We start from the raw sequence: 23,369 nt of genomic DNA, 5'->3' as shown, positions 1-23,369 counted from the left end.
CTGAGTCTCCATTTTTGAGAATAGCATGGCCCTTCCCCACTGCTCTACAACGTGGGTGTTTGACAGTTGGATCCCTGATGCTTGGATTTGATGAAGAGAACACCACGTCTCCTGACACACATTTCTTCTCCAGAGTGGTGGCTCTTTCATGTGGGTCTAATTTACTTTGTGTACATTGGTCCCAGGTATGTTTATAGGTACTAGGATCAGCTGAGTCTCCATCCTTGGAACAGCGTGGCCCTCTCCCACTCTTCCATCAACTGGGTGTTTGAAGGTTGGCCCCCTGCTGCTCAGATTGAGGAGGAGGTGGCCATGTCTTCTGACACACATATCTTCTTCAGAGTGGTGGTTCTTTCACGTGGGTCAAGTTTACTTTGTGTAGATGGGTCCCAGGTACATTTATGGGTACCAGGAACAGCTGAGTCTCCATCTTTGGGAACAGCGTGGCCCTCTCCCACTACTCCACCACCTGGGTTTTTGAAGGTTGGCCCCTGCTGCTTGGATTTGAGGAGAAGACTGCCATGTCTCCTGACACACCTTTCTTCTCCTCAGTGGTGGCTTTTTCTCGTGGGTCTAGTTTACTTTGTGTAGATGGGTCCATGACATTGAGGCCTGTCATCACAGATGTGATAGTGTCTACATATGCTGCAGCTCTTGCTGCATCTGCATTGGCTTGTCCACAGTTATTCTGCTGTGAAACAAGAATACCAGTTCCTACTATCGTAGGAATGACATTATCCCCTCCATGCCTACTGTCTGTATGCCGGGCAGGTGGACCGCCGTTTCTTGGAAAGTTGGATGAACTACCAATGGGTCCAAGCACAGAGTTGGTGCCGCGACTTACAACTTCAATAGAGGCAGTGTGGCCTGGCAAGCTGCAGGGGCTCTGTGGGAGGTGAACACACACGTCTCTTGACACAAGGGTCTTCCCCACAGTAGTGGCTCCTCCACATGGAGCTATTTGTTTTTGTGTAGATGGGTCCTCTGTGTGCTTACGGGTATGGGAAACAGCTGAATATCCATCTTTGGGAACAGCATGGCCCTCTCCCACTCCTCCACCACCTGGGTTTTTGACAGTTGACCCCTGCTGCTCAGATAAAAGGGGAAGGCTGCCTGATCTGACTAGCACCCCTTCTCCAGGATGGCAGCACTTTCACATGGGGGCCGTCGTCTTTGCCTGGATGAGCCCCCAGGACACTTACAGGCCATGGAGACTGGAGAGCCTCCACCTGTGGGAATGCTGGAGTCCCGGCCCACTGCACCACTACCTGGATTTATGGGTGGGTCCCCAGTGCCTGGATTGAAGCTGGAACTAGCATTGTGTCCAAATACTGGGACAGGAGTTGCTCCTCATACAGCAGCAGCCATGCTGTCACCATAGGGATTCCAGGTGTCTGACTAAATGTAGGACCAGAAAGTGAGCTTGGTGCCCTGGCCAGTCCTGCCCCAAAGTTGAATGCTCCAGATGCCTGTGAATGAGTGGGACCTGGGATGGACACACCAAGTCCAATGCCTTGCTTATCACTAGAGGGGGGCTGGATGCTGATAGCAGTAACAGATGCAGACCCTGCCAAACCTGACTGCACTGCGTTGTCTCTGGGTGGCTGCGCTACAAGAGCAGTCAGGCCCATAGCTTGTGAGGAGGGTACTGGTGATCCTAACAGGTGGGAAGTGGTAGGCTGCTCCCCATTACGGTGCCCAGGTGCCCAGTTGGGGGCTGAGAGGTGATTCCTGGGTCAGACTGGTTGGAAACTGAGGTCTGTGTAATGGATGATTTTTTAGGTAAATGGATAGAGTCCTGGGCCACAACAGTACTGCTGCTGGGTAGGTGTTACCAGGACCAGCAAGCACTGTGTGAAGTGGCACATGGTGGTCCCTGGACACAGGGGAGGAATAGATGACGGAAGCCTGAGATGGAGATGGAGGATCCACAGCATCGCTGTCAGAAGCTGGGTTGCAGTTTGCAGGGAGTGGAGGTGACACCAGAACCCCCAAGGGGCAAGCTCGTGGATACAGCAACACGTGCAAGAAGGGCCGTCTTCTGAGACCCAGGTGCAGCTGGTGGAACCTTGTCAGGGAGCCTCTGTTTCAAATGGCAGCAGCCCTGGGAAAATGAAGGAGGTCCCGCTCTGGATTCTTTGGGAGCTTCTGAAGGGGAGTGGTGTCCGTGTCAATGGCACCAGGATGTGAAGTATGCCTGGAGGTACATGTAGATGGAATGGCTGCGATGGTAGGAGCCACTGCCTTAGAACTGATGGGATGGACAGTTGAGACAGGGCTATTTGTGGAAGGATTTGGAAGAGGGGTGGGCAGCACTGGACGCAGAAGACTCCACACATAGTCACTGGGGATTCTGCTTTGCAGCAGGGTGGCTGTACGCCGGGGGCTGAGGTGTTAGGAAGCATGGTGAGGCCAGAACTAGGAGAGGTTGTAGCAGTGGCTGGCTGAAGAGGCCCTTCTTTTTTCAGAGAAGTTTCCCGAATGGCACTGGAACTAAGGTGAGGAACAGACCCATCAGGAGCAGCAGGAGAAGATTTTAAAACTATGTTTGCTGTCACTTGACCAATGATTGATGGAAAAGATGAAGGAACAGATGGGACTGGGAGCCCGGCAGATAGGTCAGCCAAGTCCGCTGTAGCAATAGGGACTTGCACAGGGTTAATGCCCAAGGGCAGGCAGGCAGCAGTCTCTGATGCAAGTAGGGAGAAAGCAGGGGCAGGCTTTGTGTCGGAGCAGAGGTCTGCTTTGCTCTCTGTGTCCTCCAAGATTGTATTCTTCTGACATTTGGTATTCTTCCAGGTGTCCAGGTTTGAGTCAATAGCGATGCAAGGAAGCTTAGGAGATGGGGGCGACTCACCCCAGCCGCACAACTGGGGGGGTCTTTTCCATTTTGCAGGGCCTACTGCTGGCAGACACAGGGGGACAATAGCTCCTGGATGAGACGCCTAAAGGTTTCTAGCCTGTTTCTCTTTCCTGGATGGATATTGTTCCCGACAGGCTGATGCTTTTCACTGGACACTTCCTTTGTTTATGTCTCCTGCATACCGAGCAGCATGGGGTTGGGTGGGAGAGCACGGCTGCAGCTGTATGAGGCACGTCATCGCTGGCAGAGCCGTTCGAGCAGGTGACCGCATGGCCTTCAGGGGAGGAGTTCATCAGAGTCTAGTGGGTGTCCTTCCTCAAACTGTCCTCTGGAGAACTGGGATTCAGGTCCAAGGGTGCAGGGCTGCACTGCCGGGAGCTGAGACTTCACGGTGTATGACCGCAGACATGGGGTGCCCTGTTCCCACCATCCCGCCCTTGGGTCTCTACAAGATCCTCCGTGTTTTCTCTGTGATCTTTTTGAATCTTCTCCTCCATCCCATTTGGGCACAAAGGTGGGAGGTACCTGGATAGGCCCAGCTCGCAGCCCCGTCTCCAGTCTCAGATGGCGAAAGCTGGAGAGTTAATTTTCGCCCCGGAGGAGGGATTCTTATGGCTCTGGAGTGCCCAAGCATCATCAAATTAGGAGAAGACAGCACAGGGTTATTTCGGAGGGTTCCTCCAGTTCACCAAAGGGAAGATGCCCAGAGAGGTCCATGCAGCCGGAGGGATGGGCTACCGTCTCCTCGGCTCGACATGAAAGCTACCTGACAAAGTCCTACGATTCCGGTGGAAGAGCCTGCGCCCAGGGTCCAGGGCAGGTGAAGGAGCAGCGGGGTGGCCCCTGCCAGGTGGTGGATGGGGATCACTGGCGGGGAGGACCAGGGCCGATCACGGCCAGGTAGGGCGCGGAGGCGGCGGAGTGGGAAACGTAGACACTGACTGAGGTGATTGCCCATATTGAGGGGGTTGTGCCCCAAAGCGTCGCCACGTTGTAGTGTAAAAGCTGGACAGCCCCTCCGGAGCTTCTGACTCCTCTGGAGGTGAAACACACACTGAGCCTGAGCGGCCCAGCCTGGCCCTAGTGGTGCGTCCCTGTGACACGTCACAAAGAAGGGCGCGCACGCGCAGTGCTGCAAGAGCCCACAGCACAGGGCAAAGGGGAGGCCCCAGAGCCTCGCCCCTTAGGCTCCCGCACCTGGGAGTTTCGGTCGCCAGTTGGGGTCTCTAAGGTGCCCGTTGCGCTTGGCCAGTAGGCCCGTTGGCACGTGTACGCAACCAGCAAGGCCACTGATGGGGACTGTACAGGAGTGCAGTGCTCCTCAGGCTTCTCAGCGCCTCGGTGTGTGTCGTCAGCCTTTCCTCCAAGAGAGACGAGCTCTCGGGGGCACCCCAAGCTGCGAAGGAGCGGCCCGCTGCCCCCGGGACCGGGACCCTCTCTGCCTCCCTGAGAGGCTTAGAGCCAGGTGCGTCTTCGCCAGGGCTGCCCAGGCTTTCAGCATCGCCCTCCAGACGGCGCCAGTTTCCACGCCAAAGCCTGACCTGACTGGATGCCGCACCCTAAGACCTCCTTTCCTGGCAGGCAGGTTCTTGCTTTCTTCATTTTGAAGAATTTGGCAAAACAACATTTACAATTTAGACCGCCCCTCAGGTCACACAGGCAGTGGTGGCTGTGCTGGGATTCAAGCCCAGGTAGTGACTCCCAGAGCTCTAACTCTGGACCTTATATGCATCACGTGGTACCATGTTTTCTTTCTCTTTTTCCTAGTTCTGAGGGTGCTTAGCATGGTGCCATATGTACAGTGAGCAGAGGCACTGCCACAGACCAGGCCTTCCTTGAGCAAAAGCTCAATTCATAAATTAATCAGGGACCACAGTGGGTTCTGGTCTCAGAAGACGTAGGGCATGGAACCACCAAGGGTAAACCTAGTACCATCCCACATCTGTAACTGAGCCCTGCAGCCTAGATTTTCTCTTTGGTCTACTCTGAAGAACCCAAATATGTCAGATTATATGTAAAGACTGTATGTAAATATATAAAGATTATATTCCAGATATGTTGTGGTCTACCTGGAAAAAATTCACCTGTGGATTATTCCATATGGATTAGAAGCCAGTTTCTCTGGCCTTCTAGGAATATCACTAATATCTAGAAAGCAAATATGTTGCTTATTGTAAGTTAAGAGTGAGGCAATATATTGGATTAAAGAAAGGTCAACACAATTTGGTCGTTGTGAGCATGCCAGCCAGGTTCATTCTTCACCTCACGTTGTTGGCACTTAAACAGAATTCTAGAGATCCTTATGACCAAGAAGGGAGAGATATGCGTGGGGGTTGGCAAGAGAAACCTGTATTATTGTCTAGGAGGTGGAAGCTTCAGCATGAGGAAGAAGGTTTGAAAAATCTTGGCCTACATGTGGCTTTACCTAGTTTGAATGTCGATTCTCTGGCTTACTCCATTAGTTGTTTTCTCTCTGGTGGTACTGGAAGTTGCATATCCGGGACATGACGTGCATAAGTTTCAGAACCAAGAATCCTATAGATCAGTAAAAAATATACATTAAAAAGTTACATCTATACACACACATTAAAATTTCGGATTATGAGTAACTTGTTCCACAGGTGTTCCGCAAGACGAGTTGACATTTCTGATAAATTTTAACTTGATAAGTGAGTGATGTCTTGCAATAAAAGGATTACATGATGCTAAACATCACGTGACAATTGAGCCAATGCTGCTCTCTCTCTCACTGTCAGTCTCTCTCTTTCTCTGTGGAATATTGGGTGATCGTCTCTCATGCTCTGATGCCAGTCTCAGGGCATGGTGTTTGGCAGAAATCAGTGATTTTTCTGAACATTGGAAGGTGTACACAACTGGCCCTGGTATATTTTTTGTCACTTCAAAGCACCTCTGGGCAGTCCTTTGCTTTTCCATACAAGAGTGAGTTTAGGAGTGTTTTGCTTCATTCTAGGTCAGGCTGCCTGCAGATATATACCCTTTCCTCTGCTGCCTTATTGCCAGTTACATTACATAGAGCATATGACGAGAGCTTATTAATACTACAGTGCAGTCAACATCCGTTAGCAATAAAGAAATTCATCCTACACAATAACCTTTTATCCCTTGACTCCTTCACACCAGCCCTTTTGGTTTTCAAAGGTAAGTACAGGTTAATTTGTTTATTTTTCTTTATATTTTCTTTATTATTTCGTATTATAGTGCAGTACTGTAATGATTTTTATATGAATATTTTTGGGTTGGTGAACAAATCATCTTGAGTTTCCATTATCTGTTATGGGAAAATTAGCCTTGATAGACAAGTACTTTGGATTACAAGCATGTTTCCGGAACAAATTATGCTGGTGAAATGAGGCTTTAGTGTACTTATTTTCTCATATTTAAATCAGCACTAGGCATAGTTCACATATTACAAAATTAGCTTTAGTGCTCTTGTTATGAGAACTTTTATAGTATGTTAGAGCAAACTTGGACTTCCATCCCCAACAAACGTGGGGGTTGGTAGGACACAAAAGGTTTTGCTCAGACCCAAATTCTGTTTGGAAAAAAAAAAGAACTGTTATAAGCAGTTTCTAATCCCTCTAAGAGCAAAAATGATTCCCAGATAAGATAGTTAACCACAAGTCCTTTGATATCATTTGAGTTCAGTAAGAAACAGTTTCTTGGTGGTGTTTGTTTGAAAAGAAATAGCAAGCTTGTACATATTTGGGGCAACAAAGATTNATCATGACCTAAGCGAAAGTCGGCCGCTTAACCGACTAAGCCACCCAGGCGCCCCGCAACAAAGATTTCTTATGAGAACTCTGAAAAAGATGATGATGTCTGATATATCTGAAGACAATAAATGACAATCATTTTATTTCCATCGTTTTATTTCCCAGGGAGGACAAATTAAGCATATGATGCATGTTGGGGCTTCAGGACAATACAAGGGAATTTGGGTAAGGTTATCCCAGAAAAATCTCCCTCTTGACTTCTCTTGTCAAATGGGAATAGACAGATAGGATGCTTTTTTGGAATATAGACCATTCTCTTACTTGTCCTTACAGGCAAAATATATTAGATGGCAAGTGGTTATTCCTAGATAATTTGCCTGGGCAGAAGCGAACATGTTGAGAGAGAATTTGTTAAGACAAAATATTTTTAAATGATTAAGTTAATAAAAATATTTTGATAATAACCACTAAGTTTGGTTGCCAGGAAGATTCCTTCTCATTTGACAATTTATGAAGCAACAATCTCCAGTTATAGCACATGAAGCCATGGGTGTGTTGTCTTGGATGGAGTTGGTAGTAGTGACAATGAACCAGAGCTGACACCCTGTGGTTCAACACTCCCTCCCTGTTCCCTTGTCTTGCTCACCATAATCTGTTGTATTTCCTACAGAGTTACTACAGAGGGAAGACTGAGTGACCCATGGAACTCATTAAATGAATTTTTTCCCCTAAAATATCTTTTGTCTCCTGGTTTTCAACCCCTATTCTCTCTTCTCTTGAGTATAAACAGGGCTCAGCAGAAGCAGACTGGCCTTGTGCAGCCCCTTCTTTGGACAGTCTTCTTGATGATTCTATTCATCAGTCCTGCATTTCACTTTTTGGCTTCTCAAAATATATCCAAATCTTTCTGTGGTTGATGACTTCCACATTCTCTTGGCTTTGATTGATATTAATTTTGGTATTTCTACACTTGTATTAAATATGGTTTCAGGAGGAACAGAAAGTAAATGTGCTTTTCTAGTCTGCCGCCTTGAACTGAAAATACCTGTCGATTTTAGCATTCAACATTCCCATATTAAAAATAAAACTCAACCTCAGTATTCACATTCAACTTTTCTTGAGAAATCACTAAGGATTTAGGATGTGGTCATTTCTAATGGGAAAATAATACGTCTCTCATGGAGTTGATTTGAAGACTAAATGAGATAATTAACATGAAAATGATCTGTAAAGTGTAAAGTTGTCTAAGAATTTTTTGGTTATTATTTGTTGCTATTTTAATGTTACTATTTTAGTTATTTCTACTTCAACTTCCCCTGAAAGCTGTTTATGAGATTGCTTATGTGAGAAAATATCTCCTGGTTTATTGTTTTGAAAACCAGACCATAGCTCAGTGGAAATGACATTGTTGGTTTTGAAGGTTAGGGGTAAAGACACAAATATTCCTTGACATCTATCACTTGGTAATATTTTCAGCAACCAATTTACTCATGTATTCTTCCTTCCAGTTTTCTTGAGCACCTACTACCAGCCAGGTATTAGGTGGTGAAACACATTTTTCAACTTTTCAATATTTTAGCCTTTGTGGGCCATGTACAGGCCCACATGTAGCTTCTTCTTATTCTTCAACAACCTTTCAGAATGAACTATTATTAGGTCATGGATCATAAAAAAACAGGCTGAGAACCTCATTTGATCTGTGGGCCCTGCTGCACATGTTCACTGAGTAGAAGGTATATCCTTGAGTAATTCACTTCTTTACATTAATTAATTATTGGTCTTCCTGATCTTGTCTTTACTCCTCTCCAGTCTCCAATCAACATGGCATCCAGAGAGATTCCGTTAACACTTGGTTCACACCATATCACATAAGTCTCTTTAGTTGCTCACCTAAGGCAAAAACCAAAGTCCTTACAACGCTTCCACAGCCCTGGCAATTTGGGCTTCCATTTCCTTTCTGAGTTCATTTCCTTCTCTCCACTTTGCTCACTCTGTCCTCCACACCCTGACATCCTCTCTGTTCCTGGACTATTCCAGGTACACTCTTTTGCCTCATTGTTTTCCATCAGCCTGTTGCCTCTGCTTGTAACATTCATTCCCCAGATATGTACATTGCTGTCTTCCACATTCACCTCAGGGTCTTTCTTAAATTTTGTCTTCCTCATAAAGCCTTAATCAATCACTTAATTTTGCATTGCAGCCTCTTCTCATCAACTAACAATGCCTATATCCCTTCCCTGTTTTCTAGCTCTCTATAGTACTTACCTATTATCCTAGAGTTGATTTATCCATTTATTTAGCTTTTGTTCATATGCTTATACTTAAAGTTTAAATTTGCTCATTTGTTTATTTTTGCCTCTCCCTCCACTAGAGAGAGGGGACATTGATCTGGGTTCTTCGCTACTTTATTTCCTGAGCATGTCTATAAAACCTACTAAGGAAGGGTTCCTTTACTGAAAAAGTTTTCTTTGACTGGATGAATTAATTTTGCACATAATTTAATGAACAAATCTCTAGGGTTTCTGAATCAAGGATTGATGTGAAGAGGAAGGCAGATGGTTGGGACAAGGTACTGCAAGAAGCAGTATCTGTAGTTCTCTGGTAACTAACGAAATACATATGTGTTTGTGAATTGAAGTAGTTTTAATGGGAGAACTGGGAACTAGTTTCGAGATACATATCATCAAGATCTTTATAGTGCATTCTGTAGAGTTATTTTCTTTCTTTCTTTTTTTTTTAAATATTTTTATTTATTTCTAGGAGAGAGAGAGAGCGTGAGCAGGGGAGGGTCAGAGAGAGAGGGAGACACAGACTCTGAAATAGGCTCCAGGCTCTGAGCTGGCTGTCAGCACAGAGCCCGACACGGGGCTCGAACCCACGAATCGCGAGATCATGACCTAAGCGAAAGTGGGACGCTTAACCGACTAAGCCACCCAGGTGCCCCTGTAGAGTTCTTTTCTTTTCTTTTTTTTAATGTTTTATTTATTTCTAGGAGAGAGAGAGAGACAGCGTGAGCAGGAGAGGGTCAGAAAGAGAGGGAGTCACAGACTGAAACAGGCTCCAGGCTCTGAGCTGGCAGTCAGCACAGAGCCCGACGCGGGGCTCGAACCCACGAACCGCGAGATCATGACCTAAGCGAAAGTCGGCCGCTTAACCGACTAAGCCACCCAGGCACCCCTGTAGAGTTATTTTCAAGCATGTACAACTATCAATGAAAATATGTGCTTCATATACACCTCTGTTACTTTATTTGATACTTTACAAGAGCCCCTCAGAGTAGGGATAGAGTATTAATATCCTCCTTTTATGATGATGAGCTCACTTTGCTCAAGGTTACATGATAATTTTGTTGTAAATGTCAAACTAGACTCAGTTTTTGAGTAGATCTTCCCTAGAAACCCATGACATGAATAAAACCCACAAAAATACTTTCAGCATCCAATGATGCCTCCATTACTGACTTCTTTATGGACCATCCATTTTAATGAAGAATTGACTTAGGTTGTACAAGCAAAAGAATGTGAAGTTTTGTCCATTAATATTAGTAATGGAAAAAGTAGGCTCTAACATCCTCAGGTTAGTTTGAGACCAACTTATCTGCATCATGGGCATTGAGATGTGTAGCCAGGATATGTTCTCTGCCCCTCAGAAGTCCCATAATATATAGTGATATGTATTGAAACAGATAAGGGACATTTGAGTAATTATGAGTCCTTCAGCATGATTTTCCCAGAAGCCGTGCCATAAAATGAAAATTGTTTGGACATCTTCAGCTGTGAAGAATTTGTTTGGATCTTAATTTTCATGGTAAGTGAAATGGGCTTATTTTATCTCTGCTGCCTCCCATGTACCTTTCTCCAACCTCTGTTTTGTGTTTGGAAAGACTTTTAGAAATGAAACTCAAGATAAAAACTAAATGACAACGTAGATGTTACCTGGTACNCCCATGTACCTTTCTCCAACCTCTGTTTTGTGTTTGGAAAGACTTTTAGAAATGAAACTCAAGATAGAAACTAAATGACAACGTAGATGTTACCTGGTATATTTTGTTGACTTACATGAACGTGCAGAATTAAATATGACCTAATTCAAATGTTTATTTTATTTTAGTATTGTATTTTGGGTTGGAGCCTCCAAAGTGCTGGGAAATAGGAATTCACCTCTCCTTTTTGTAATTGCAGCCCATCCACACCTTCAGCTACTCCTTTTGCTTCTCCCTGTAGAATCAACTTCAGGTACCACTGTTTTCTATGTATCTAGATACATCTGACTTAGTTTTAAGAATTTTCCAGTTTTGGGGCACCTGGGTGGCTCAGTGGGTCAAGTGTCTGACTTTGGCTAAGGTCATGATCTCACAGTCTGTGGTTCAAGCCCCATATCAGGCTCTGTTCTGACAGCTCAGAGCCTGGAGCCTGCTTCGGATTCTGTGTCTCCCTCGCTATCTGCCCTCCCTGACTTGTGCTCTGTCTCTCTCAAAAATGATAACTGTTTAAACATTTTTTGAAAAAAGAAAAAGATAAATTTCCAAATTCTTCTTAATATGCAGTGCTCAAATTCCAATCTTGCCAAGTCCTGCACTGGTTACATATAACACAGGAGTTTTATTTCTTTGTATCGTTCAAAACCCAATTAAAGAACAATGGGGTGGGATTGATGATATCAGCATTCTGATCCCACATCTATCATAAATTATGTCCCCTTAGGAAAATCATAGTTACTTGGGCCCCTTTCCTTTTCTTTATTTTGACAGAGTTTTGTCCTAGATGATTCAAAATAGTATGTGTACTCTTTGAGTAATAGATTAAATGTACTCTAAACAAATGAAGACAACTGTGCATAAAACTGTACATCATTTCTGTGCCTGTGGTTTTCGAGCTGCCTCCATTGTACAGATGATAAGAAGACAGAGCTCAGCAGACACAGATTATTTAACTAGAGGCTCCAAAGTAGATGGAACTAAACCCCAAGTTTCTTTTTTTTTTTTCCTGAAGCTCATTTAGCCAAAACATAGGCTGCTGAATGTTAAGCTGTGAAGCTTATTATCAGTGTGTTTAAGGGAGGCTATTCTTATGTGATTGCCAATTAATAGCAGGAAGGTTTGAAATTCATACAAGATCATGTAATCTTGTGAGATTTACAGCTGTTTTCATATCAGGCAAGTCCTTTCAGTGTCAGGTAATCATCTGAATTTCTAGTCGCTTCTCTTAACTTCTGAACCTCTTAAGGTTTTCTTCTTGCTATCTGAAATTTATGCCAGAATAGCCTTTTTTATAAGACAGTACATTCAGGTTTCTAGATTCCACATAAGAAAGAGAGATTCAGTGAGTCAGGGTAGGGGTTAAGCCCTCCTTCTCAGAGTGGTATTGAGTTTCTGGTGAAATATAATTATTTAAGAGACAAATTTCCTCAAAATAGAAAAGTAGTATTCTCAGATTTTTCTAATATCAAGTATTTTTACATTTTGCTATAATGCATGTATTTATTGTACCTACTAGGTATGATATATACATACAATGGAATATTATTCAGTCTTAAAAAGGACTGACATTCTGATATATGGTACAGCATGGGTGAACCTTGAAAATATTATGCTAAGTGTAATAAGTCAGTCACAAAAGGACAAATGTATGATTCCACCTAACTGAGATATTTAGAATAGGCAAATTCATAGACACCGAAAGTAGAATTGTCGTTTTGGCAAGTTGGGATGAGTGAGTATTGGGATGTTGTTATTTTTATGGGTATAGAGTTTCACTTTGGGGTGATGAACAGGTTCTGGAGGGGGGTGGTGGTGATGATTGTAAACATTGTGAATGTACTTTTAATGCCACTGAATTGAACACTTAACATTTTATGTTACATATATTTTGCCACCACCACACACAAAAAACTAAATATGTGAATGAAGCACAGTTTTTATGTATAACACATAAAGCATATCCATGAAAGAAAAAAAATGTTATGTGGACTTTATTAAATTTTAAAATATCCACTTGGTGAGGACAGTGTTCAAAGAATGGAAAGGCAAGCCCCTTGCTAGCATAATATATTTTCAAAACACACATCTAAAGAAGATATGCATGCAAAATATTCAAAGAAGTAGGAAAACATTACAGTAAGAAAATAACTCCACAACTTGAAATAAATGAATCAATGAATAGACACCTGAGTGGATAGTAAATATAAAAGAGAAAGAAGCACATATAAATTGCTGAACTTTGAGGAATTATTGGAAAACGAAATGCATGGTGCGTTAAAGGAAAACAAATTAGAACACCAGAGGGCTGCTCCACCTGTCTATTAAATGGCTAAATACCAAAAACTGACAATACCACTTCCTGGTGAGGATGCGGGACAACAGGAAATCTTCCTCATTGCCAATCGGAATTCAAATGGTACGACCTCTTGAGAAGACATCTTGCCAGGAAAAATTTTTTTTTAAATCTCAATAAAATAAAATAAAATTTTACATTATGTATATTTTACAACAATAAAATAAAGATTAAATGTGTGATTGAAACTGAAGGAAAAAAAAAAACTTCAAGAAAAGGAAGCATGTAAGGATCACAAAGACAAAGACGATAAACTGTTTCTTAATGACCGAGCAATCATTCACATGAAAATATCAGAACCAACAAATTGTGGATAATAACTGAAAGCCAGATCCTCAGATAATTTAATCCTTGAGAAAAGACTGTGGAAATAGAAGGATAAGAGACCTCAGAGCCATCACCAAATAAATTCCAGTGGACTTGACCACTGCAATAACATTCCTGTGTTTGTAACTTCAAGGACTCCATGTAGGTTGTTATATGGATAAGAGCATTTTAAGGTATTTCATCATTTGATCCTTAAAACAAGCAAGTCTTGAGATTACCATTGTTTGTTCCTCCCTCATGACTTTTTATTACCAGATTTGAATTCATCATCAAGCACCTTGGGTTCTGCTTCTTAAAGATCTTTTCATTTGTTTTCTGGTTTTTCTGGCAGACCCATAATGTTTCTTGCAGGAATTAAATTAATAATTCTGTTTTCTTCCCCCATGAGTGGGTCCTCAAAATTTCCATTAGAGTAGTCTTGCTAAAATGCAGATGAGATCTATCAGTTGAGTCCTGGTTAAGTGGCTTTGTGTTTACAGATTTTCATGGTGTCTAAATTATGCAGTCATTTCTTCTGCTATTCCCCACTTCTTTTTCCTGGATTATCTGAACAGTTTACTATCTTAGATTATATTTTTCCTTCCACCACAAATTCCTTTCTCCCTCTTTGCACCTGGAAAACCCACTTCATTTTGCAAAGCTCGATTTACACATTACCTTTATTGTGAAGTCCTTTTAATGTTGTGATCACACTCTCCTTTTTGCTAACATTGCACTTTTGCATGCCTGATTGTTGCATTCGCTACAGTGTATTTTCATTGTGTTTTCTACATAGCTCTGTCTTCTCTTAGGCAACATTCCTTGAGGCCAGGAATGTCTGTTGATGTTGCTTCCCTGTGTTACTTGATGTGCAGTGGTCAGCCATAAAAATGAGATTTTAATAAATTAAAAATAGTTATGTACATACATCACTTTACGGATGTAACAGAAAAACCATTAATATTGCTGCTGGAAGTTCACCTCTGATAAATGGTGATGGGACTTGACTCCACTTATAATGTTTTTTCTGCTATTGTATACTTTCCTACCTCAACTCTCATCTTTATTTCTATATATGTCTTTATGACTAATTCAAGAACAGCAGATATGAGGGTAGAGCTAGGCCACAGGCCATATTTGCTGGAATGGTAAAGAAATTGTATGTACTTTTGGTGAAAAAGTCCTGAAGCATACATTCTCCTTTTGAGACATGTAGAGGGATCCACTTCCAAAGGGTGTTATTAGCAGCTAATCAACATGTTTTTGCACCAGGCTCCTGATTAGCTATTAGTGTACTAATAGTAAGTCAGGGCTCAAGTAGTTTCTGATTTGTTTTACATTGTAAATGTTGGGGGAGGGGTGTTTTTCTTTTCATGCTGAGGTGGGGGTGGGGAGTACCAAATGTTCTTTCCCCATTCCTGATAATGCAGTCCTGTGAGAAGGGCTCCTTAGGCGATTTCAGCTTTGCTTCTTTACTTACTCTGCCCCTAGGGTGGTCAAATGGCATATACAGAAAATTTAAGAGGAATTAATTGGTCATGCTTGCCTTGATTACTTATCTTCTCTTCCTTGAGAATGAGAGTGGGTGTCTTCTGTTTCTCCAGGCCTATGTATTACTAGGTGGTAGTCTGCCCAGTTCTGGAGTTCAGTTATGAGATCATTTCGCTCTCATTCAAACTGGGATTCTGAAACCTGGGTTATCAATAGCAGTAAAAGGAGTATTTTAACCTCTATCTTTCCTCTTCTATTTCCCAACCTACTCCAGACCTCAATAAAATAAGGGTGTTGTACTTTTTTAGGACCATTGACAGATGCTAACCTTTAGTTCATTCCCTGAGAACACTGAGAAATAAAAGGAGCGGAAGTTTGGAAAGTAAAATGTCCATGTGGAAAGTGGCTTGGTACTGCCAGAGAAGATGGCTTTGTGCCTTGGTCTTTCTTAGGTGGTGGGACATTGTAACCTTTGACAGTTTGAAAATATTTAGGTTAGGTCTGGCAGGCTTGTGCAGTAAACCGCTAATGTCTGGGAAAGGTTTACTGCGTGCTATGTTAGTTTTCTGTGGCTGCTGTAAAAATGACCACAAACTTGGCTTCAGCTACAGAAGTTTCCTCTCTCATGGCTCTGGAGGCCAAAGGTATCAGTAAGTCTGTACTCCCTACAGATTTTGTAGGGAAGAATCCATTCTATGCCTCTTTTAGCTTCTAATGGTCATCAGCTTCCTTGGCTTATGGCCACATCAGTCCATCTCTGACTTTGACCACACATCACCTTCTCCACTGTGTGTCTCTATTTTCCTTTTTTCTGCCTCAAATCCCCCTCTGCCCTTCTTGTATAAGGACACTTGCTGTTGTATTCGGGGCCCACCTGAATTATACCTTCAAAGACCTTTTGTCCAAATGTGCTGACAATGATAGATTTCGAGGATTAGGATATGGACATCTCTTTTGGGGGGGGGGCATCATTCAACCCACTCCATTAGCCATAAGATCCTTTGATTTTGGCTGATGACTGCATGCAGAGTGCCAGTTTCTGTAATCACTTAAATAAAGGTCTGCCTTAAAGACAAAGGGCCTTGGGGAATTGTGGTTGGCTGAGCGAATGACTGGAGCAGAAAAAAGAAGGTACCAGGAGAACTTCAGGCACTGGACTTTTAGGACGCCCAGTTTGCAAGGCAGGGAATTCTCAGCCAACTGCCCACCTTAGTTTACTTTTCAGTATAGCTTCCTAAGCAGGCTGGACAGAGACAAAGACTCAATTGCAGGGAAAAGTTTCAGAAGTCTTGTCACTATTGACATACATGGCTTGCCATACGCTCAACTGATTCCATTTACCATGTGGACCCACTGACTCTGGATTTGTCAATTATGTGTGAGAAAGAAAGGTTCACTAAGGGGTAGCCTTCTATAGTCTACACAGTTCCATAGCAGGAGGCAGTGAAAATGGCCACAATGACACAGGATTGTAAAATCTGTCAGAGACTGCAGATTCAGTGTCATTAGATAGAACACATCATCAGTTCAGTAATGCAGTGTGAACAATGGGGTGATCAAAGGAGAAGTGTAAATGAAGCATCCATGCATGATAGATGCACAGTGCTGTGCCCTGTCCATGGCGGACTTGGTACCAAATGCACTTCATGCTGAAAGAATCCTCCTTCACAAATCAACAGTGTCAGATAAATAGCATAGATTAGTGGACCTCCTAGTGAGGCGAAAATAAAAGAGACTTTATTTTTCTCTCAAATGCCATTGAGTTTTTGCTGTGTTCCTTGGGCATGTTCTGTACTGGATTCTGAGAAGAAAAATTTGCCTGGTTTAAGATGTTCTAGGAGTCGGGAGTTGGCTTGCTTTCTACTTGTTTTGGTGTGAGGCTAATTCTGGAAAATTAAGTTTCCTTATTAACTCTCTGTCCTCATCACAAGCTTAGTTCATGAGAGACCAGTAAAACAGCCAAAGCCCTAGGAAGCCCTTACCTATGTCCCAGCGGGATATCTAAATACTGAAGGAGCCCTCGGTCCCACTCAGGCACTGAGAAAGCTTGCCACTAAGGATGAACCAAGTAAGACATTTGGGAGGATTATTTATGGACCTTTAGGACTTTGGACTTTTACTCACAATAGCAAAGAAACATGATTTCAAAATTGGGCCTTAACACTTTGAGACCTTCATCTATACGAGGGTTTGATCTGCATCCTTAATTTCTTTCAGAAGAATTTGATAATGGCAAGTGTTTGCTTTCAAATTTAGGACATTTCTATGATTCTCAGATTGTATTATTGGATGACTTTATATATTTCATCCTAATTTGTCATTTAACCTCATCCAATTTCTGTAGTTAATTGTAGTTTAGGGTGGCTAATAGAATATAGGGTTGGTTTCCATCATTGGCTATGAATAGCCTTGGAGTTAAGTTAATTAATGCGATTTCTCACCCATATCAGAGACTTTGGAGATGAAAATCCAACTTGCCCACCAGTGAGACTTTAGGGTATATTTCAGTGCGTTAAGTAAAAGCAGGGAAGTGCTAGTGAAAATTTCTCATCTTCATTTCTAATGTATCTTCCACGTGGAAAGTATTTGGTCAGTGTGACTTTGACCTACCCCTACTCACTGATGCTGGGTAGGCGAATTGGCCTACTTGATTGCTAAAGTTGAGAGGAATAACTAGTCATGCTTTGCTCAGCTCTTCTTTTCTTCATCTTGGGAATGGGGCAAAAGTTCTCTGTTCCTCCAACCTGTGTGAGTGTGGGTCTTACATGGCCATGCTCCCTCCCACGGGTTTTTCTGGAACCATCTTGCTACAACAAAGTGGATAAATCTAGCGTATAATTGATTCTAGAGTGCAGGTAGCGGACTCATTTGGCTCTCTGTTAAGCCAAGTTTTCCAACATGAGGGCTGTCGTTAAAACGGTGACATCATATGTGGCTCCCAGCAAAATGAAAATGTGTGGCCCCTTGTTTAAAATGCAAGGAAAAGGTGCTATGAAAAGCCTTCAGACTGGGTTGAATAGTGCCTGTCCTATGCCTTGGAACCCATGAATGTGACCAAAAACAGCTTTTATCAGATAGAATCAAGTTGAGATGAGGCCATACTAGGTTAGGGGAAGCCTTAAGCCAATGCCTGCTGTCCTTGTGTGGAAGAAGGGTTTGGAGCTTCGCAGCCAAATAGAGGCTCATGTTCAGTCATGGGACAATAGAGGCAGAAACTGAGGTGATATAGTTCTGCTGCCAAAAACACAAGAACACAAGGATTCCCAGCAAACACCAGAAAGAAGCCAGAAGAGGCGATAAAGATTCTCTCCTAGATCCTACCTGCTAACACCTTGATTTGGGACTTCTAGCCTTCAGAACTATGAAAGAATAAATTTCTGTTGTTTCAGCCACCCAGTCTGTGGTATTTTGTTACGGTAGCCCTGGGCCATTAATATAGTACTTAAATATAAAGGAGGTTTTTTTTCCTTTTTTTCTGTAGCCGCTCTCAACTTGTCATGGTAGGTTTTATTTTTTTTTAATTTCCTATGTAATGGTTTTCTGAATAAAGATTTAAATTATTATTGTGGCTTTTACTATTCCTCTTTATATCATGTAATGTCAGTTTTACATGCAAATATAAGAACATTTATCTCATATGCAAAATCACTGAAAAATTACACATTCTTTTGGTTCAGCTGGAAAGTGTGGCCTCTAAGAAGTTAATACCTTCATTTATTCAGCTGCAGATGTGACCATGAACACAGAATTCTGGTGGACCCACAGTGCATGGGACCTCAGTAAGACTCCAAATGAGGACAAAATAAACATGTTATGGAAGCCACATGACAAGCAGGTAAAAGCTATATGTGAATGTAACAGCAGGAACGGTGACAGACACACCTGGTGCATCTTATCTCCTTTGCTCACTTGTATATTTTATTGTCCCGCTAGCTTCACATACAAACATAAGTTTAAAGATAGATAAAGTTATTAAGAATATCAAGACAGCCACAGCAAAGTATTAAACCAAGCATGGGACCATTCTAAGTGTGGGGCCCAGCCACCTACACATATTATCTCATAAAACCAGCCCTGAGTGACTTTTTCTTTTTAATTGTGGTAAAAAAACATATAATGCAAACCCCTCCTCTTAAATCTTTTGAGTTTTAAGTACTGTATACAATACAATATTGTTAACTATATGTACATCATTTACACCAAATCTCTAGAACTTTTTCATCTTCAAACTCTATATTCTTTGAACAGCAACTCCCCATTTCTTCTTCCCCTCCAGCTCCTGGCCGCCACCATTGAACTTGCTATTTCTATGAGTTTGACCACTCTAGATACCTCACATAAGTGGTATTTGTCATTTTGTGACTGGCTTATATTACTTAGCATAATGTCCTCAAGGTTTATTCTTGTTGTAGTGTATGGCTTTCTTTTTTCAGGCTGAAGAATATTCTATCATACATATGTACTGTATTTTGTTTAGCACTTCATCTGTCGGTAGACACATAGATTGTTTTTACCTTTTGTCTTTTGTGAATAACACTGCAATATACTGGGAATACAGGTATCTCCTCAAGATCCTGTTTTTAGTTCTCTTGGATAAACACACAGAAGTATAATTCCTGGATCATATTATGGTAGGGTTTTTTTTTTTTTTAATTTTTTGAGTAATCTCTAAACTATTTTCCATAATGGCTGTACCAGGTGACATTCCTACCAACAGTATACAAGGGTTCCAATTTCTCCACATCCTTACCAACATTTATTATTTTCTGTTTTGTTTTGATAATGGTGATCCTAACAGATGTGAGGTGATATCTCATTGTAGTTTTGATTCGCATTGTCCTGATGATTAGTGATGCTCAGCACTTTTTTTCATATACTTATAGGCCATGTATATCTTCTTTGGAGAAATGTCTAATCAAGTCCTTTGTCCAATTTTAAAATCAAGTTATTTGTGTTTGTGGGTTTTTTTCTTGTGCTATTGAGTTGCGATAATCATGACCTATATTTTGGATATTAACCCAAATATTTTCTCCCATCCTATAGTTTGATGGAGTCCCACTTTTCTACATATGCTTTTGTTGCCTGTGATTTTTGTGTCAGACCAATATTATGAAGTTATCCCCCCTGTGTTTTATTTCAAGGAGTTTTATCATTTTAGCCCTTACATGTAAGCCTTTCTATTTTGAGATGAATTTTGTGTATGGTTTTAAATAAAGGACCAATTTCATTATTTTGCATGTGGATATTTAGTTTTCCCGACACCATTTGTTGAAGAGCTGTTCCTTCCCCCGTTGTACATTCTTGGCACCCCCGTCAAAGAAAACTTGACTATAAATCCATGGATTTGCTTCTGGACTCTCTGTTGTTCCATTGGTCTTTGTCTTTTTTTTTTTTTTTAATGTTTATTTATTTATTTTGTGTGTGAAAGAGAGAGCTCAAGCAGAGGAGAGGTAGAGAGAGAAGGAAAGAGTTCCAAGCTGGCTCCGCACTGCTAGCATGGAGCCTGATCTGGGGCTAGAAGCCACAAACTGTGAAATCATGACCTAAACCCAAACCAAGAGTCAGACCCTTAACTGACTGAGCCACCCAGGTGCCCTTCTGTGTCTGTTTTTATGGTGGTACGATCCTGTGTTGATGACTGTAGGTTTGTAATACGTTTTGAAAACAGGAAGTGTGAAGTCTCCATTTGTGTGTGTGTGAAAACTTCAGGATTTTCTACATATATGATCATGTCATCTATGAACAGAGGTAATTTTCCTTCTTCCTTTCTGATTTAGAGGCCTCATATTTCTTTTTCTTGCATAATTGCTCTAGCTACTACTCCCAGTACTATGTTGAATAAAAGTAGAGTGGGCATCCTTGTCTTGTTTCTAAGATCAGAAGGAGAGATTTTCTTTTTCACTCTTGAGTATAATGTTAGCTGTGGATTTTTCATATATGGCCTTTAAAATTTTAAGATAATTTCCTTCTATTCCTAATTTATTGAGTGCTTTTATTATCAAAGGTATTGAATTTTGCCTAATGCTTTTTCTGCATCTCTTGAGATTCTCATGTGATTTTTATCCTTTGTTATATTAATGTGGTGTATCACATTTATTGAATTTTGTGTGTTGAACGATTCTTGCATCTCTGGGATAAATTCCACTTGGTCATGGTATATGATCCTTTTAATGTGCTGTTGAATTTGATTTTCTAGTATTTTGTTGAAGTTTTGTGCATCATTCATAAGGGATATTGGCCTGCAGTTTTCTTTACTTGTAGCATCTTTGTCTGGTTTTAGTATCCGAGCAATGGTGGCCTCATAACTGAGTTTAAAGCTGTTCCTCCTTCTTCAATTTTCTGGAAGACTTTGAGAAGGATTAGTATTTGTTTTTGTTAAATGTTCAGTAGAATTCACCAGTGAAGTCTTCTGGTTCTGACTTTTTCTTTTTCAAGGAAATGTTTGATCACTGATTCAAGTTTTCTATTTCTTCTTGATTTACTCTTGTAGGTTGCTAGGAAGTTCTCCATTTATTGAAGGTATTCCAATTTGTCAATGTGTAATTATTCATAGTACTATTCTATAATCCTTTTTATTTCTGCATCATCAGTTGTAATATCTCCTTTTTTTTTTGTTCAAATCTTCTTTCTTATTCTAGCTAAAGATTTATCACTTTTACTTCTCTTTTCAAAAAACCAACTCCTACGTTTGTTGATTTTTGGTTTGTCTATTCTTTATTCCTTTTTGTCGTATTTTTTTCTATCTCATCTATTTATGTTTTAATCATTATTATTTTCTTCCTTCTGCTAACTTTGAACTTTGTTTAGTATTTTTCTAGTTCCTTGAAATTTAGATTGTTTGAGATATTTTGTAATGCTGCAGATGTTTACCACTATATACTTCTCTCTTTGTACTGCTTTTGTTGCATCCTGTAATTTTTGGTGTGTTTTTTTTTAATTTTTGATTGTCTCAAGATATTTTCTAATTTAACTTTTCATTTATTTTTTGACTGATTGGGTGTTCAAGAGTGTTTTATTTAATTTACACACATTGTAAATTTTCCAGGTTTTTTTCCCCCTACTATTGATTTTTAGTCTCATTCCATTATGCTCAGAAAAGATATGTGGTATGGTTTCAGTCTTCTTAAATTTAAGTTTTTTTGTGATCTAACATGTGATCTTCCCTGGAGAATGTTCTGTGGCAGTGGAAAGTTTAATTGCTATTGGGTAGGAGGTTCTGCATATGTATGTTAGGCCCATTTGGTCTATACTGCTGTCCAAGTGCTCTGTTTCTCTATTGATCTGTCTGGATAGCTTATGCATTATTGAAAGTGGGTATTAAAATTCTCTATCAGTATTTCTGAGTCAATTTCTCCCTGAGTTCTGCAATATGTGTTTCATGTATTTGGATGTTCTGATGCTGATTAGGTATATATTTATAATTGTTGTATCTTGGTGAATTGACTCTTTTATCATTGTATTCTTTGTGACAGTTTTTGATTCAAGTCTATTTTGTCTGGTACAAGTATGCCCGCACTACCACCCCACCCCACCCCTCTGCATGTTCTCTTTTTGGAATGTCTTTTTCAACCTTTTTGTTTTCATCCTAGGTGTGTGCCCTTAAATCTGCATGGCATTTTGACCTCCATCTTTAGACATTCATCTTATTTCTCAACTTTTTCTGAGTCTGACTAATGTGCTCGTTAGTGTTTACCACTTTGAATAATTCAACAAAATATTTCACTTAAGCTGAGCCTCTTTTTTCTCCCACCTCTGAACTTGAATGTCACTTATTATCTATCTAATTCTCTTAGAACTTAGCATACAAGGTTCAAAGAGTAAGCTTTCTTAAAGAAGGACAATATACTTGTTAAACTCAAGAAATCTGGTCTGTTGTGTCAGGTCTTTAGGAATCATATTAAATTGTTGGCTGTTAGCACCCCTGGAAATATTTCTAAAGTGGAATCTGAGCCTGATATTCAGGTTTATTAGACATCTAATTAAAGATTTTAATAGAATTGGCTGCTGATCTTTTCTATAGCAAAAGTTTATCCAAGTATGACTGTTAGACTACCTGCATCAAGCTTATCCTCATTGAGTCAATGAGTATCATCTTCCCAATTAAATTGTAAGAACTTTTTTTTTTTTTATTTCTAGGAGAGAGAGAGAGAGAGACAGCGCGAGCAGGGGAGGGTCAGAGAGAGAGGGAGACACAGACTCGGAAACAGGCTCCAGGCTCTGAGCTGGCAGTCAGCACAGAGCCCGACGCGGCGCTCGAACCCACGAACCGCGAGATCATGACCTAAGCGAAAGTCGGACGCTCAACCGACTAAGCCACCCAGGCGCCCCATAGACAAGAACTTTTTTATAGCTCTTGTTCACCAGCGTCCCCCCAGCCAACAACCCAACTGTGCCTAGAATAGAAGATGCTATCCATATACCTGTGTCAGTTTATTTTAAACAATGTAAATGCATTAATATTTCCATTTCTCTCTGAGAAATGAGTCTACACTCCACAAGATTCCAACATCAAGCTTTATAATTTTTCTGAACCCATAGGTCTGCACGTAGTTGGCACAACTGTCCTCCTTTGGAACAACTCGAAGATGATCCTATCAAAGGATAGTCATTAATTGTTTTGAAGGACAAAGATATAATAAGCAA

At 41.2% G+C, this 23,369-nt stretch overlaps 1 protein-coding gene across 1 annotated transcript; it reads left to right on the top strand.

Annotated features, from left to right (window-relative positions):
- The first annotated feature begins 4,089 nt into the window (after positions 1-4,089).
- Positions 4,090-23,338, top strand: LOC144227592 (uncharacterized). The gene is made up of 4 exons (XM_077759288.1): positions 4,090-4,328; positions 5,835-6,022; positions 10,779-10,832; positions 23,265-23,338. Exons 1-4 carry the CDS (start codon positions 4,156-4,158, stop codon positions 23,336-23,338), a joined length of 489 nt encoding a protein of 162 aa, XP_077615414.1. The 5' UTR covers positions 4,090-4,155.
- The last annotated feature ends 31 nt before the right edge of the window (positions 23,339-23,369 follow it).

This window comes from Crocuta crocuta, unplaced genomic scaffold (genome assembly GCF_008692635.1).
Source record: "Crocuta crocuta isolate KB4526 unplaced genomic scaffold, BGI_CrCroc_1.0 scaffold41, whole genome shotgun sequence".
Classification (NCBI taxonomy): Eukaryota; Metazoa; Chordata; class Mammalia; order Carnivora; family Hyaenidae; genus Crocuta; species Crocuta crocuta.
Note: the sequence above shows the minus strand (reverse complement) of the source record. Positions and strands in the feature narration are given on the sequence as shown.